We start from the raw sequence: 17623 nt of genomic DNA on the forward strand, positions 1-17623 counted from the left end.
GTGAAGGGCGGTTCTTAGAGGTTGAGACACACCCCACGCCCAATGTTGACCCCCGACACCCGCACTATTGCCTCCACCCCCAACCCAGTGTTGCCCCGCATCAGCCCCCGCATCAGCCCCGCATTACTGATTTTTGTTCATATTATTCTAATTTCGATTGGTTATTGAGCCATGTATTTTTTCTGTTGCCAAGAGACGACAACTCAATTTTTGAATGGATTGATTTTTTATACCAATATTTTGTTTTGGCATCTCTTGTACCATCTGGCAAGGAATGCTTAAAGTAATATATCATGAGCTGATATATAGTGATATCTGAGGCGGCAGCAGCTAATGATGATTGTTGGATGGAAGCAGGTAATAGGAATGTTTCCTATTGCTTCTTGATTTTTCAAAGGTATATATTTCAAGCTTGCGGCCTGCGGTTTCATTTACTATCTTTTCTGTTTTTGTTAGTACGGCGCTGATTCAGTTAAATTTGAGTTCGATTCGTTTCCTGAGTTTTCCGGCTGTTCTTCTCGATAATTTTATTAGAGTGTGATTGAAACAGTATATGCCGCTCATCCTATTTATTAAACGCGTGAGCTCTAAAATTGGACAAAAATTTTGCATCTTCAAGGGGCCTCTCGAAGCGCATGATTAAGAGCCGCATTGAGCAACATGGTTAAGCGAACACATCGAGTGAGGTCAATGACCTAAAAGGCTCAAAGTAGATGGGTGAGAACCGAAACTGGGATAAAAGACTGTTAGTCAGGTGCAGTTACCACGAGGCTAAGAAGGCTTGAAAGTATGCTCACCCAGAGGGAGGATTTACTGTCCTTGGTACTACGTGTTTTTTAAATGCTCCCGAACTAAGTTTGAAGTTCTTATTGTAAACGTGTGTTTTTCTGCAAAGTTTTAGCTTTACAGATTCTGCGCTCTTCTAGAACACTCTTAGCTTTCAACTAAGTTTGTTACCCTTTTTTTATTTTTGTGTGATCTCAAATGCTCTCAATCTGAAATGTTTATTGATGCGATAAGAGCGATTGTGAGAAACGGTGGTATGTAGTCGTTATAGCGCAATTGGTAAGATGGAGTACTGCTATTCTGAGGGTCACGTGTTCGAACCGGTGTTGGGGACTCTCGCTTTCGGAGACATGAAAATTTATAATCAACACCATGCCGCCTGTTGTTCGAGAGCACTTCTTGCGACAGTGAGTCTTATGTTCCTGTGTGTTTGGAGGATGAAAAATGCTAATCTTCTTATTTATTAAACGCGTGAGCTCTAGATTGGGACAAAATTTTTGCACGTTTAAGAGGCCTCTCGAAGCGCATGATTAAGAGCCGCATTGAGCAGCATGGTTAAGCGAACACATCCAGAGAGGTCAATGACCTAAAAGGCTCAAAAAATATGGGTGAGAACCGAACCTGGGATAAGACTGTTCGTCAAATGCAGTTACCACAAGGCTAAAAGGGCATCAAAGTATGCTCACCCAAAGAGACTATTTACCGTTTTGGGTACTACGTGTTTCCTAAATGCTCCCGAACTAAGTTTGAAGTTCTTATTGTAAACGTGTTTTTTTGCAAAGTTTTAGATTTACAGATTCTGCGCTATTCTAGAACACTCTTAGCTATCAACTAAGTTTCCACCTTTTTTTATTTTTGTGTGATCTCAAATGCTCTCAATCTGAAATGTTTATTGATGCGATAAGAGCGATAGTGAGAAACGGTGGTATGTAGTCGTTATAGCGCAGTTGTTAAGATGGAGGACTGCTATTCTGAGTGTCGAGGGCTCGAACCCGTGCCGGGTACCCTTGTTTTTGTAGACATAAAAATTTCTAATCAACACCATGCCGCCTGTTGTTCGAAAGCTTTTCTTGCGAAGCTGAGTCGTTTTCTCTTCCTGAGTGTCTGGGGGATGAAAATGCTAATCCTATTTTTTAAACGCGTGAGCTCTAAAATGTGACAAAATTTTTACATGTTTAAGGGGCTCTCGAAGCGCATGTTTTGGAGCCGCATTGGCAGGATGGTTAAGCGAACATATCGAGAGATGTCACTGACCTAAAAGGCTCAAATTAGATGGGTGAGAACCGAACCTGGGACAAAAGACTGTTAGTCAGATGCAGTTACCACTAGGCTAATAGGGCTTGAAAGTATGCTCACCCAGACTACGTGTTTTTTAAATGCTCCCAAACTTATTTTGAAGTTCTTATTGTAAACGTGCGTTTTTCTGCAGAGTTTTACCTTCACAGACTCTGCGCCATTCTAGAGCACTCTTAGCTTTCAACTAGCTTTTTCACGCTTAACTTTTTAATTTTTGGGTGATCTCAAATGCTCTCAATCTGAAGTATGTTTATTGATACGATAAAAGCGATTCTGAGAAACTGTGAAATGTAGTCGTTATAGCGCAGTTGGTAAGAAGGAGGACTGCTATTCTGAGGGTTGAGGGTTCGAACGCTTGTCGAGTACCTTCCCTTTTGTAGACATGAAAATTTTAATCAACACCATGCGACGCGAGTTGGTTTATGTTCCGGTGTGTTAGTGTTTGTGTTTGGGGGATGAAAAATGGCAATTGTTTTCTCTTTGTAGCAATTCTTCTTCCCATTCGCTTGGTCTTTTGTTTTTTATTTCAAATCTTTGAACGATTTTTTTTGTAAACCACAGGGATTTTCCAGTTAGTATTGTTGCCCCTAAACAAATTTTAGAATAATCATTTTTCTTACCCTTTCTTTTTCTCTCTCTCTCTTTCCACCTCTCTTGCTCTGTGTGTGTGTCTTCCTCTCTCTCTCTCTCTCTCTTCTATTTCCTCCGTTCCGTTTCTCTCTAGCTCCTCTTTCCTTCTTTCCGTTTCTTTTTCTCTCTCTCTCTCTCTCTCCCTTTGTTTACTTCTGTTTTTTCTCAAATTTAATAATCAAGAAAACCAGTTGAGCAAATAGTCAACCCAAAAAACGGGAGGCCACAACAGAATACACTAAGATCTTCAAACAGACTGAATTCGAAAAATCAAACTGTTTTCTCTGTCCTCCACAGGATAACCACAGGTCGAGTTTTATTTTATAGCTGTTGCTTTCGGTTCTTTTACCGTTATCCATAAAATTGCTATGAAACTAAGTTTTTAGCAGTTTAGGCCGTATCTTCTAATCTTCCTTTATTATTTGAAATATCAGTCGCAATTGAGCGCAATCGTTAACATGGCTCCTGTCGGAACATGTTTTAGTGGTCCTTAATCATGCAACCTTAATCATATAAGCTCCTGTTATTCACATTTCTTGCGCTATTAAGTTCGCGGTATAGCAAAAACGAGCGAGTCACAAACGCCATTGTCCAGAAATGTTCTGTAGAAAGAGCAGAGGACAAGTGCAATACGCATAGTCAGCGTAAGTTCTGAGACCTATGGCTGTTAAGCGAGGGTGATGGTTTCAAGCCCGAGTCGGTGCGAAACAAAAAGCTTAACTTCTTTTAAAACTCTTTTCGTAAATAATTTTTTTTTTGATTTTGCGGGCCTGCTAGTGAAAACTAAATATATAAGTCAGTCTGCGTAACAGAATTGAACATCAGAGAGAAGAGGTAGTTGTTTTTACTGTCCATGTCTGTTTTTAAGGGCAACCGAAAAAACAGTTTTGTGTCCAAATGGTTGCTATAGGCTGCTGGCTTGGTTTTCGAGGTGTTCTCTGGACGTTGTGTACAGTTTGGTTTGTTACGCGTTTTCACAATTTTTATCGTATTCAACAATTATTATTTTAAAGCCATTTTTGGAAAGAACTCATTTTCAATTGTGTCTTTTTTCCTGAAAGGAAATGGGACTGAATCGCATCCATATTTCAGTGGTGATACTTTTCGTTTGTATTTTTTGATAGCTATAACTAAACTCGTTTTTTATTGACCTTTTGGTGTTTTCTATTTTGTCAAAACTTTGTTATCTGTGTGGTCACGTTCGCTTTCAGTCATATTTTTCCTTGGCTTATGTAATTTTTAAAATTAAAGTTAAGCGCGTGACCAGATTTTTCGCTTTTTTGGAGACACTGTTCATGTCTATACTTTAATTTGAAAAACTGAAAGTGGTTTCTCTTTTTGTGGAGGTCTTTTTTCGTTCCTTGTTATTGTAGAACTACATGTCTACGAAGCTATCGCAGCTATTTATGATCAATCTTCCAGCTAGGTTCTGTGTTTCGGTAGTTTTCGCATCGTTAATTACGGAATGTTAGAAAAAGTTGACTGATTTTGACCTTTTCTTAAGTTTTCTGCCAATATTTTTTTACATTTAGTATGATGCAATTTTTAATTTGCATACATTCGATGTTCTATGCCTTTGTTAAATGATGGATGATAGGAAAATTTGTAAGCATTGAAATTCGACAGATTTCCAGGTATATATCTTGAAGTATAAAAGTATTTCTAGGATGATTGACAAAAATTGTCGTTTGAATTTTTGTCGATAAATTTCATAACCAATTTAAAAATTCTGAAGCTCTCGTTATCTGTCGTTCTTCCTGCTATTAATGCCTGCTTGACTTAGTCTTTCCAGCGTTGTTTAGTTGCAGCATCATTGGTGTTTACGTATCTACCATAGGGGTCTATCATAAAACGAAGCCCCCCCCCCCCAGGAAAGTAGCATCAGTGCATCTATCCGTGACATAAAACTTCAGATCTAGAGTAATTGAGACTAAATTATTTTTTCAAAATGACAGGTTTATTTTTGTTTTAGGGTATTAAAATTCTGGTCTGTTTGAAAATCTTAAAACTACAGCTGCCAATCAATAAATTCTGTTTTGTAATTGTGTTTGTAATACCACATTAATAGTTAGAAATCATTCAACAATATTTAATTTTTGTCATTAACCGGGAGTTCTGACCCAATTCGCGAGAATTGGTACCAATATGTCGATCATTAAGTTTATGTATGATGAATGTGTCAACACAAGAAGAATAAACAAAAATAAAGGAGAAAGTTGGGGCCTTTTCTCATCAAAAGGAAAATTTCGAGAAAATTACGTTGCCAACGTCTAATGAGAACAGTTAACCAGAAGCAATGAACTATGTTACGGTCGACTTTCCTTTGTTTTTTTTAGTCAAAACTCTTTGAATTTCAATTTGCCGTGGTTAAATTGAACTCCATTTAAAATTTTTGAGTAACTGTTTTTAATGATTTAATTATAATTAGTAGCCGCGTCCTCAATTCCAGACGGCTATTATACCGCTCCTAATTTTTACATTTCAAAGAATTTGAATTGTATTGCGGCGCAGTCTTTTTTTTTAAGATCTGTTCACACATTTTCATGATTTTTGAAGTCAAATTGGAGTAGTGATTTTGGTCACGCCAAAACAGGAAATAGAGCGAAAAAGCGAGTGGTTTTGCGGCGTGAAATTTTTTCGCTCTAATTTTAAAGTAGAGTGAGAAAACGGTGTTTGAACAAAAATTCGGTTTCTCGGTAGTGGTTATTAATAGCCGCCCTCATCTTCTCAGCCGGCTATTATAGCGCTCCTATTTTTACAATCCAAGAATTGGATTGTATTGGTGCTCTGTCTTTTTTTATTTTTGTAAGAAGTTTTCACATCTTTTCATGACTTTGAGCTTTCAAAACGGGATAGACAGGTAAAGCTCAGCGGGCATCAAGTTTCATTAGAGGCCCTTAGCCGCGTTTAGTTGTCCTTCAAGTGTTCAGAGTGGTGAAGCTACTGGGAAGGCCGTGATTCAAGGTTATAAGGTCATTTTTAGGAGTTTTTGAGCCCAAAATGTTGCAAATTTTCGCATTTTTTCGTCATTTTTCCAATTTTTTGTTGGACCAGTCTGAAATTGAGCTTTGTGAAGCTTCATAATGGTGTTTGGTGTGAGGTAATTACGTTTTATGGCCATTTTAGGAGCTAGATGTTTTGGTACTCTAAACGTAGACGCGCAAATTTATACAATTTCTTAACAAATTTTTCAAGGTGTTTGACAATTTTTGTCATTTTTTGAGGTTTTTCAGCCCCTGGTGTCAAGAAGCCTCCTCTTGGTTATAATAATAGGTTATTGCATAATTTCTAGTGGTAGTGGAGTGGTTTTCAACATTTTAACATCACAAATTTTAGCAGTTTTTTGATAGAATTTTTTTCAAGTTTTTGAAAATTCTCAATTTTTGGGTTTCTCTAACCTCAATGGCCAAAGCATCTCCTTTAGGTTTTGATAATAGTTTACTGCATAGTTTTATTTGTAATGGGGAATGTGTTTTAAGATTTTAGTATTTAGAATTTAACGATTTTTTAAAAGAAAAATTGCAATTTTTTTAAATTTCTGTAAATTTAGTATTTTTTCTCACTGGTCAGGGAACCTCATATAAGCTTTGCAAGTATGTTGCTGCATAGTTTTTAGTGGCAATAAAATGGTTGTAAATTTTTTAATATCACAAATTTCAGCAGGTTTTTAAAATGAAACTTTTTTTTTTCAAGTTTTTTTTAAAAATGTATTGAAAATTTTTGAGTTTTTCCTGCACCAGGGCCAAGGAATCTCCTCCAGAGTTTGATAATAAGTTACTGCATAGCTGATAGAGGTAATGGAATGGTTATCAATACATTATTAACACGATTATCAGCAATATCTTGATAAATTTAATTTTTCAATTTTCTGAAAATTATTATTAGGTTAAATTTTTGTGGACCTTTTTGAGCCAGTGAAGCTATTCAAGGCTCGCAGTAGGGATAATGGATAGTCTCCGGAGAAAATGAAAAGGTTCTGAGACAATGAAAAGCATTTGTCATATCTCTCGAGTTTATCTACCTTTAGTGGCAAAATAATCTCTTTCAAAGCTTGTGCTTGAACTAATGATAATTTTGAATTGTGTCATTTATCGGCTTCAGGTTAAAAGCTTCAAGAGTTTTAGCATTGATTATTTCTTTGTTTAGCTTGTTTGATTCTTTTGGGCTCTCAACTTTTGAGATTTTGTCTTTATGGTTGGGATTGTTCAACTGATCTGCTGATCAGGTACATTAGGTCTATTTGTCATTCAATTCTTTGGATTGTATTTCAGGACTTGTCCTGCTATGTTTTTTTTACTTCGTCGATTTCGCTTTACCTCATTTTGCCGCTTTTTCAACATTTTGCGTGAAATCTTCTCTAGCCTAGTTTCTTTCTTCTCTCATTCTGCTGAAAACTTCTCTAGCCTAGTTTCTTTCTTCTCTCATTCTGCTAAAAGTGATTTTCAACATCAGTTGCTCAGCAAAGCAATTCAAAAAGAACAGAGTCATTATAAAAAATTGAAGTCAGAATTAGAAACGGGATAAACCCATAAAGCCCAATTTTAGATGCCCGCTATTTGAACTTCGTTCCTATAAGTCTTAGTTACCATCTCTAATGCTTATTGGTTTTGATTGTAGCCTCTCTCTAAGAAACAGAAGTACGTTATGTTCAACTACGAAATGCCATCAAAATAAATCGGACTTAAAAAATGTTTTTGTACAAAAATCTTTTTTTCAATATCTTCTATTCTTTCAATCCCAATCATGCTCTTTGGAATCAACGGCGGCTATTTTCCGGCAATCTGCCGGGTATGTTTTGTTCACATAACTGTTTTACTGTTTTTTCGATATTTTGGATCGGATTTTTTTTCTAGATGGTTATCCCAATCCATTCACAGCTCATTCTAGGCCTAGTTTTTTGTTTGAATTAAATTTTTATTTCTTGCTAGTGGTTTTTTGTTCACATGCGGCATTTTGACATTGATCTTTTTTTTTAATTTGATCTGATTTTTTTAAAAATAGTTTTCTCAATTCACTCATAGTCCTTTCTAGGTCTAGTTTTTCTGTTTATTTAATGAACATTCTTTGAATTGTACGTCAGGACTTGTCCTGCTATGTTTTTTACTTCGTCTAACAGATTTTTGTTTCGTCTTTCCCTGAGTTCTTGGAATTTACTTTTTCAATGACTTACCTCACTCAAAAAAATAACTTCTGAACTCACTTATGGAACTTTAAATTTTATGAACATTTACTTGTTAAAGGTTGATAGTGTTCATCTAAGTAGTGCCAAACATATATGCCCTAATTCTTGATTATTACAGTCTTGAGTTTTTGATTTTGAATATTAATTTTGGGATCTTCTCCGTTTGTGCACCCAGTACGTTATGCGCCCCCCAGTTACAGAGCACGTGCCATTACTTAGTAAGTCATTATGTAAAAAATATTGCACGTGCATCTGAGGGGTGCAAATAATATGCGCCCACTAATCTGAGGGGGCACAAACGGAAGAGATCCTAATTTTGAAAAGCCCTATTAAGGCTTTCTCCTTATAGAGCTTATGTGTCTCATAAAAATGACAGTCCAAAGCTAACCCAAAAAGTCTAGTGGTCTATTAAAGGACTGGACTGGTGGTCGACCTGTCTATCTTATTTCTTTAGTTGTTTCAATTCACGGAAGGCCCCAAGCGTCTATCGCGGCTATTTTCCGGCAATCTGTCGGCTATGTTTTCGTTATGATGATCAAGCGAAGTAATCAGTCTTTTCATCTATTTATCTGTAAGTCGAAATAAACATGCTTCTTTGGTAACCGAGTTGGTTACCTCCAAATTTCATTCAGTAAATGTTTATACATTTCGAAAAGATCGAAAGTCTCTTAATAAGCGCGAGCAATGGTTTGAGTTGAAATTTTTTCTACCTTGTATCACATGTGTGTTTTGTGATTACAGCTCGCTGATGAGAAGATTGCAGAGCAGTTTGGAGCTCCGGTGGATCTATCAGAGTTCCCAACATACATTGACTACGTCGGGTATCCCACAGACTTGCTGACAATCAAGCAGCGGATTGAGAGCGGCTTCTACAGACGCATGATGGCTCTAACGTGGGAGGTGGACCTGATAGCCCAAAATGCAGAGAAGTTCAACTACAGTACAGCGCCTATTGTTGCGAACGCTCGCGTTGTTACTGCTATTTTGAAGTACATTGTCAGGTGAAAATTGATTTTCTTAACGTTTTCTGTGAACCTCATTTGAAGTGCTTGGTGATAGTTGAGAGTCGATATCAATCGTTTCCACTAAACAATTTTTGGGCTGAAGAACTTATAAATTTTTCAACTAGTAGTTCCTTAGGGGGATTAGAAAATCAAATATGCGAGATCCCGATTGCAGAGGAATTCTTAAGATTGGGGATTGAGTGTCGAGTTGATGAACGAAATGAAGCTGTTTCTTTCAGGGAGCAGGCGTGCCAGGATGTGAAACCGGTGGTGGCGCGAATGAGGGAAACACTGCTGATGAACCCAAAAATTGACCTAACTTCAGTGAGCAAAGGATGATTTCTTTCACTAAATCTATGACGAGGATATTATTGATCTCATCGTGGTTTTATATATAATTCAAAGAATTTGAATTATATCGAGGAATGAGGAAATATCTGTTCTCTCATTTTGATGATTTGTTGAAGTGAGCGCCATAACAATAAATGAAACGACAATTCGAGTTTTTGTGGTGTGAAATTTTTAAGTAGTGGGAGAGCAATAATTGAAAAAAATGCTTTGTTGCGGGTGATTTTTTGTTGGCTCTACGAAGTTTGAAGCAATGAGAACGAAGTTTGAAGCAATTATATTAGTCCTGTGGTCTTTTTTATGCAATTTTTTGCTTGATCCTTTCGACTTTTCGTCCTCAAAAACAGTATAAACTATTGAAGCCCGGGAGACATTAAGGGCTCTTAGAGCCTTTCTTCTTACTAGACTGTAATTCTAGTACTTCGCCAAAACTTTTGGAGAAAAAATTCCTTGTTGTGAAGGACGGTTCCTAAAGATTGAACCACCCCCCCCCCCCCCCCCAACATCAGCCCCCATTCACCACCCCCACCCCTGCACATCGTTCCATTCGTAAATGAGCACGCTCTGGCCCCCATGCAGCGCTCACCACACGCCCCTTCAATTAAGCTAAAGCTAGCCCCCTAAACCGTAGCTATCTACTGAAGAAGCTAAGTGCTCGCCAGTCGTTTAGGAGCAATTCCCCGAGGTAAGTCGGTTGTGTTTTGATCGTTTTTTTTCTAAATCCATTTGATTCGTTTTCTAGTTAATAGCCATGAAGTGAGAGTAGCTATTATTGGGGACATCGTGTTTTTTTTTAATTCGTCGTCGCCATCAATGATTCTTGCGACCGTTTAGTTTTTCAATTATGTGACTTTTACTGCTTTGCAGTTGAAATTTGTGTGCGTGACGTCATTTTGCTTTTAGGTCAATTGCGTGACTTACCTCACTCAAAAAAGTAACTTCTGAACTCACTTAATGAACTTAAGTTTTATGAACATTTACTTGTTAAAGATCAATAGTGATCAATAAAGATCATCTAAGTTGTGCCAAACGTATATTCCCTAATTCTTGAGTATTAAAGACTTGAGTTTTTGATTCCGAATATTTTGAAAAAGCTCTGAGGGAGTTCTCCTTATAGGGCGTATGTGTCATAAAAATGACAGTCCGAATCTAACCCGAAAAGTCTAGTGGTCTTCTATTAAAGGACTGGTGGTCAATATGTCTATCGTATTTCTATAGTTGTTTCAATTCCATGGAAGGCCACAAGCGAATTTTCCAAGGCAAGCAAATATTCCGACAAGCGTATTTTGCTACTAATTTCCGGCAATCTGCCGGTTATGTTCTAATTTTCTTTTTAATTGCTCTCGAACGAAATTCGTTGCATTTATTGTAAATGTGTTGGTCTTTTTTATGCTAATTTTTTGCTTGACAGTTTTTGCGCTTTTCTTCTAATAGATTCTTTGACTTCGCAAGTGACTTTTTCACGCTTTGCTTAGTTTTTGAGTGATCTTTATTGCTCTCAACGCGAAGTAAAGCTTGTTGCTAAATTAAAATCGATTGCAGCATAACATCAATAAAGGCCTAATAGCCGAGTGGACAGTGCCTCTGGTGAGGCATCGGGAGGTCCATGGTTTGAATCCCGGCATGGTTAACTTTTTCGCACTCATGAAGAAAAAATTATCTAGACTACAGCCACTGAATTAAATTGCCCCGCCTGTCGTTTGAGAGCAATTTTTCCAAAATTAGTCGGTTTAGGTTTAATCAATTCAACTTTTTGTGAATTATGGTTCAGTACTTGTGCCTTAATGTTTAATTCCTCTCAAACGAAGCTCGTAGCAATTATTTTAGTCCTGTTGATCTTATGCGATTTCTCGCTTGACCGATTTTTCGTCTGACCCATTTGACTTTTTATTTCAATTTATCCTCTGAGGTGGTATTGATTTTTTTAGACAAATAATTGAGCCACCAGATTTTGATGGTTCCTTTTTTCTTCGGACAGTTCTCTGATATAGAATCTAATTATGTTATTTTGGTTTAGTTTAGTTTATTTGCTTTTTATCCGCTTTTTAGTTGCTCTCGAATGACTTTGAAGCTATTATTGTACCTGTGTGTCTTTTTTGCGTTATATGTTTGGCTTTTCGAGGTAATTTAACGCCCTTGACTTTTTACTTGATCCATGCTTCTCTCTAATTCACAATTTTAAGCGGCTAAACTCAATTGATGGCAGTTTACTACTAAGATCCAAATGAAATGTGCGTCGAATTTGGTGTCATTTTTTTCACTCTAAATCTTAATAGCGATATATAATAACCTCTAATGAAGTCATATTTTTGCTCTGGTTCTGCTATCTTTTTGAGACTGCTGATCTACGAAGCTATTGAGGCTGTCTTCTGGCAAACTGGCAGCTATGTTGTTCTCTGTTGTATTGCTACTGAGTTCCAATACGGACAGCAATGATTACTTTGCATCTCTTTCATTTAGTAAAATTTTAGTGTTTTCATTAAAATTTTCTTGTCCTTTTTTGTTCTTATTAATTGCTCCAAAAAGAAGTTTGTAGCAATTATATTAGTCCTGTTGGTTTTTTTTATGCAATTTTTCGCTTGACCGATTTTTCGTGTCACCCATTTGACCTTTCGTCCTTAAAACGGGATAAACAGGTAGCGCCCAGCGGGCATTGTTTCGTTAGAGGCACTTGACCGCCTTTAGTAGTCCTTCAAGTGCTTAGTGTGATCAAGTTATCGGGAAGGCACTAATTTTATGTTAAATGGTCATTTTTAGTTTAGTCATTTTTCGAAAAAAAGGCATTATTCTGAGTTTTAAGCCCAAAATGTTGCCTTTTTTCGTGTTTTTTCGTCATTTTTCAAATTTTGCTGGATTAGTCTAAAACTGAGGCTCGTTGAGGTTGATTAAGGTCTTTTGCAAGACATGAGTACTTTTTATCACCATTTTAAGAGTTATATGTTTTGGTAATCCAAACAAAAACACATAAATTTTAATTAATTTTCACATTTTTTTTTCAAGCTTTTTGAAAATTGTCATTTTCAAAATTTTCAGACCTAGATGTTAAGAAACCTCCTCTAGGGTTTGATAATAGGTTACTGTATAGTTTTTGGATGCAGTGGAATGTTTTTCAAGATTTTAACATCACGAATGTTAGCTTTTTTTGAAAAAAATTGCATTTTTTTTAAGTTTTTTTATTTTGTCATTCAGGTTTTTTCAGCCTGAGGGTTCAGAAAAACTCCTTAAGTGTTTGATAATTAGTTACTGAAAAATAATTATTGGCCATCGAATAGTTTCAACTTCTAATGTCACAAATTTTTGCTATTTTTTAAAAAACTTTGCAGTTTTTTTCAAGTTATTTTGTCATTTTTTTATTTAGTTAAAATTTTTTGTCATTTTTTAGGTTTCTCCATCCTCTAGAGTCAATGATCCTTCTCTAGGGTTTGATAATAGCTTACTGCATAGTTGCTAGTTGCATTGAAAAGTTTTTTAAGTTTTTAATATCACGAATTTAAGCAATTTTTCCAAAAGAAAGTTTTTGCAATTTTTTCATGTTTTGAGTATTTTCATTTTTTTTATTTTTCGGCACCAGGGGCGCAGGGACCTCCTCCAATGTATGATAATAAGCTGCTACATAGTTTCTTGGAGTTAATGAGATAGTTATCAATATTTCAATGGCTCGAGGTTTAGCAATTTATTTGTAAAATTTATTTTTTTTTTCAAATTTTCGAAAATTACCATGTTCAATTTTATGGATCTTTTTGAGCCACTGAAACTATCCAAGGCTTGAATTAGGGAGACTGAATATGTTCTTGAGAAACTGAAATGTTTCAGAAGATAGTAGTATCACGAATTGTCGCAAGATTTTGTTAAAATTTGCAAATTTAAAGAAACAATCATTACTGGCCACCGAAATTTTTTTGTCTTGCAAATGGGTTACATGACGGAACTCCGGAGACAAAAAACTGTTTTGAACATTTTTCACTGCAAAATTTGAAAACTTTTCTTATGAATTTTGCACTTTCAGTTTTTGTCAATGATTTAATCACTGACAATGCTAGAAAACTAGAAGTTGCAGAGGCGAATGATATCATCATGGAAATTTTTCTTAGCTTTCTCTCCCTCTCTATCTCTCACTGTCCCTTTCGTTAACTCTTTTGTTGATGCCGCACTTCACCTGCTATTATATGGCGTGATGTCATCATCTATTACCCTCACATCACGCTCTTTCATTTAAGCTAAAGCTAGCCTCACTTAACCGCGGCTAGCTACCGACGGAAACAACCGTTTGCCGGTCGTTTGAGAGCATTTCGCCTGAAGTTAGTCGGTTATTTTTTTGCAACTAAAGAAATTTCAATTGTTTTGTGTTTGAGTGATGATTTCAATTACGCCTAAACCGTAAGTGCAGCGATGTTGCAAGGGGTTTTGTGACGTTTTGGTTTGCTCTAAATTAAATGGTAAATGAAAAAACCGGGGATTTGATCAAAAACGATGGTTTTTTTGTTCACTTGTGGTAATGTTCTTTGTTTCGTTGTTTTTTGAGGGGGTTCTAAGTAGTTTTGAAAATCCATTCGTGTTATTTTATGGTTTAGTTTTTGTTCGGGAACCGTAAATTCTTCGAATTGTAGTCATGATGGTCAGAATTCATAGCAATTTTTCGAAATATAGATTTTAGTCAAGGCCAACCAAAAGAGTGAAGTCGATGGCTACAGGATAAGACAAACAGTTTTCAGAAATCAAAAATTACTTGAAAGGGTTTTTGTCTTCAATAATTCAGATCTTTTGGCTTATGATGATTATAATTGTTTCAAATTATCAGTTTAAACTGAGAACTTCTATGACCTGGTATCTGTATATTTTTTGACACAATTGAGCCACCAAATTTTGATGGTTCCTTCTCCTGACTATTCTCTCTGGTATAGACCCTGAATATAATAGATCGAACCCACTTTTTAATTGCTCTCGAAGGAAATTAGGATCTATTATTGTAACTGTGTGCCTTATGCAATATTTTTTTTGTTTTTTGAAGATTTGGCTTTTCGAGTGGCTTTTCGTTCCTGACTTTTTGCGTGTTCTAAATTTCTCTCTCATTCACAATTTTAAGCAGCTGAACTCAATGGGGGCAGTTTACTACTAAAAGCCAAATGAATTGTTTTTTTTTTTACTTTAAATCTGAATAATCATACATCATAACCTCGAATGAAATCATTTGAAGCTACTTAGTGGACTTCTTCGTCCAACCCCTTATCTAGGCTACCTCCCTCCCTGCCACCTCCCCCCCCCCCCCCCTCGACTGAAGCAGGCTGCAATTGATTAGAGTTCCCACGAGTCGTTCGAGAGCAATTTTTTCGACGTTGGTCGGTTATATTTCTTATTCGGATACCTTATCAAAGGTTTGCTGTTCAAAAGTTTACATCCTGTAATCTGTTTGTGGAAATATTGACTAAAGATTGTGGATGAGAGCAGTCGAAACATTCTGTATACGCTCTTAATTAGATCACTACTTGTGTATTCCTGTGTTTAGCAATTGAGATGTTCTAAATTTGACAACACGTCTTGGAAAAGTCAATGTGCCTCTCTGATGGTTCAGTTGATGAACCGGCCAGAATCAGCCCACATACGAGAGTCTGTGATGGGTGAATCTGGAATGAAGAGTGACATAGCCAGTACAGTCTCGAATGCATCCGGTACTTCGGCAACTTCTCCTGTTGATATCATTCCTTCCATTCAACGAACCAGGAACGAAAATCTGAACCTATGCTTCATACAGACAAAGTTGCAATTGGAACGATACGATGATCCGCTACATTTCGCAAGTGACATCAGGACCCTGTTTAATGAGTCTAAACAGTGCAATGCGTCTAAAAAATCAAAGGTTGGTTTATGTTCTGCTTTTTATTACCATGTTTAGTAGGCAACTATAGTCATCGTGAGATTTTAAAATAACTGAATGAAAAGTAGAGATATTGAGTGAATATAATTTGAAACCCTACAAAAATGCGGTTTTACTCAGTGCTGGAAGCGTTTGCGAACGTTTCGAGGGGGTTATTTTCTGGATGACATAGTTATTTTCCTTGTGTACCTTTAGACCAAGCAGATGACCATCAAGCTATCTGGGATATTTGAAGAGAATTTCCCAATCATATTCGAGGAGTACAAAATGGCGAGACGGTTCCACGAGAACGTGAACTACGGAGGCAGGAATCGAAAGGTCTTCCTCTGTCAGCAGGAACTAAAACGAAACCAGAAGAAACAACAGAGTGGATCCAGAAAACGTGCGCGCGATTCGGAGAGTGAAGTTGACCATACCGATCATAGAAATGATCTGCATGATATCAATCTGGAGCAATCTGCCGAGTTGAGAACCATTGAGGAAGAGGAACAATTATTGACCGATAATCCAGTGAAAGACTTTGACCACACGATGCCCTTTGGCGATGAAACTGATGAAAACGAAGGCGTGACGTCATCATGCTCCTCACAAGAGGAGGACCAGACACTTTTAGCCAATCAGATTGAAGCAGAAAATAGTGCTGTTGATTGCTCAGATGACAGTCAACAAGAAGAAGAGCAAAAAGAAACAGAAGTCTTTGCTGAAGTAAACAAGGATGACAGAATTGGCCATGATGCCCATTTGGACTGCAATTCGAATGAACCCTGTCAATACGGATTAGAATCAGAGGACAATGATGACAATCTGAGACAGATTTCAGAACTTTTGGAAGATTTGAATCGAAACAACGACAGTAATGACAAAAATGAACAAAATTGCGTAGTTGCTCCTGACCCCAATTCGAGTGAAATCGAGGAAGAAATATCGGAGTATGAGGAAAATAACAAAGGTGGTATTGATAATGATGAAGAAAGTGCAATTAGTTCGGCATCAGAAACAGAAGAAGCTGATGAACCCGCAAATCTGGAAAAGGCTTCGAATGAGGTGCCGGTTATTAACGAGAGCAAGACAGTAGAAAGTGTCGAATACGTCAGAAAGCCTGAGAGACAAAACAAAGACTTGCCTAAAGAAACGACGAAGTCCGTTTGTCGTCCGCAACCCGATTCCAGTAACGAAGATGAAAGCTCACCTGAAAGCGCCAGCGAAAATGACTTGGAACCCGAATCGAATTCATACTCTTTCAGAAATAGATCCGCAGCCAGCAACTTAAAAGAACTGAGCTCAAGTTCAGAATCGGATTACTCGTACACTGACACCAATTTGCGAATACCTCGGCAGACCATTTCGAAAACCTCAGGTAGTTCCAGGTCGAGTAACGTTCCGAGACCAGCGCTGAAACCACACGTTCCAAGACCAGCGCTGAAACCACACGTTCCAAGACCAGCGCTGAAACCACGGGTTGTACCGCCTCCGTTGCAACCACCAGCCTCTCCTGTGAAAAAGAAACGTGTTGTTAAAAACAGAGCAAAGCGGGTCACTGCAACAAGATCTGAAGCCTCTTCACTTCAAAGTCAAAGGTCGTCTGCTCGAATTGCAACGTCAAGGTCACTCAATGTGAACCGAGCAATGTATTACTACGAATCGGATGATGATTTTTTCGATTACGACAGTTGATCCATATGAGACATTGCTTCTTCGAAATACTGTTTATCGCAACGTCCAACTCAAAAGAGTTTATTTAGATCATCTTGCTAGAGCTGTTAAATGTTGATCTCAGTTATAGCTTACACGACAAGACTTTCGGAGCGCCTAATTTTGAATTTGTGAAGCAACTTTAATTGACATTGTTAATGCCTATTTCTACTTAAGTTTGTAGCTCTCTATACTTTTGATTGTGTTTATGAGATGGAATTTAGTGATAAATGTAGTTTGTTGTATTGTCTGCGACAATTTTTTTTGAGAATTGCAGACTTTTCTTTCCCAAATTCTGTTTTGTTGCAATCTCTTAATTCTTCAATGATATTAGCAATACTCAGAATTAGGGTATTACATTGAAGCCAATTTGAAAACTGGCAATCGTTTGTACAAACTGTAAAATTAACAAAATCGCCTTATTGCAACCATAAATTGATACTTTAAAAAGCGAAGAAAAACTGATTACTTTTGATTTGAACTGCTCGTAATTACAGTTGACCGCCGTTTAAAAAAAGTCCCATGACGGTTTAGCATTGGCAAAGTTCTTAGCTTAGTCTATTCAACCACAATATTTAAGCATTTAACGGCATAATACACATGCAGGCGTAATAACACTCAGCCATCTCCCCCCCCCCCCCACCCGCACAGTTATCTGAACCCAACCCCGGCATGGCTCGACACCCTCACGCCGCTCACCAACCCCCTAATGCACGTCCTAATGATAACATCACTATGCCCCAGCGGGCTACTACCGAAACCAACCACCCGCTGGTCGTTTGAGCGCAATTCGCCCGACGTTAGTTAGTTATA

General features: G+C 37.3%; 1 protein-coding gene across 1 annotated transcript in view; it reads left to right on the forward strand.

The window, feature by feature from the left end:
- LOC142344398 (PH-interacting protein-like) overlaps positions 1-17103 on the forward strand; it is a 105413-nt gene extending 88310 nt beyond the window's left edge. Inside the window, exons 28-31 of the mRNA XM_075396010.1 lie at positions 8636-8895; positions 9138-9222; positions 14750-15100; positions 15314-17103. Of these exons, the coding sequence (XP_075252125.1) occupies positions 8636-8895; positions 9138-9222; positions 14750-15100; positions 15314-16792 (2175 nt within the window). The 3' untranslated portion in view covers positions 16793-17103. The remainder of the gene's footprint in view (positions 1-8635; positions 8896-9137; positions 9223-14749; positions 15101-15313) is intronic.
- The last annotated feature ends 520 nt before the right edge of the window (positions 17104-17623 follow it).

This window comes from Convolutriloba macropyga, chromosome 8 (assembly GCF_964194025.1).
Source record: "Convolutriloba macropyga chromosome 8, txConMacr16.3, whole genome shotgun sequence".
In the NCBI taxonomy this organism is placed as follows: domain Eukaryota; kingdom Metazoa; phylum Xenacoelomorpha; order Acoela; family Convolutidae; genus Convolutriloba; species Convolutriloba macropyga.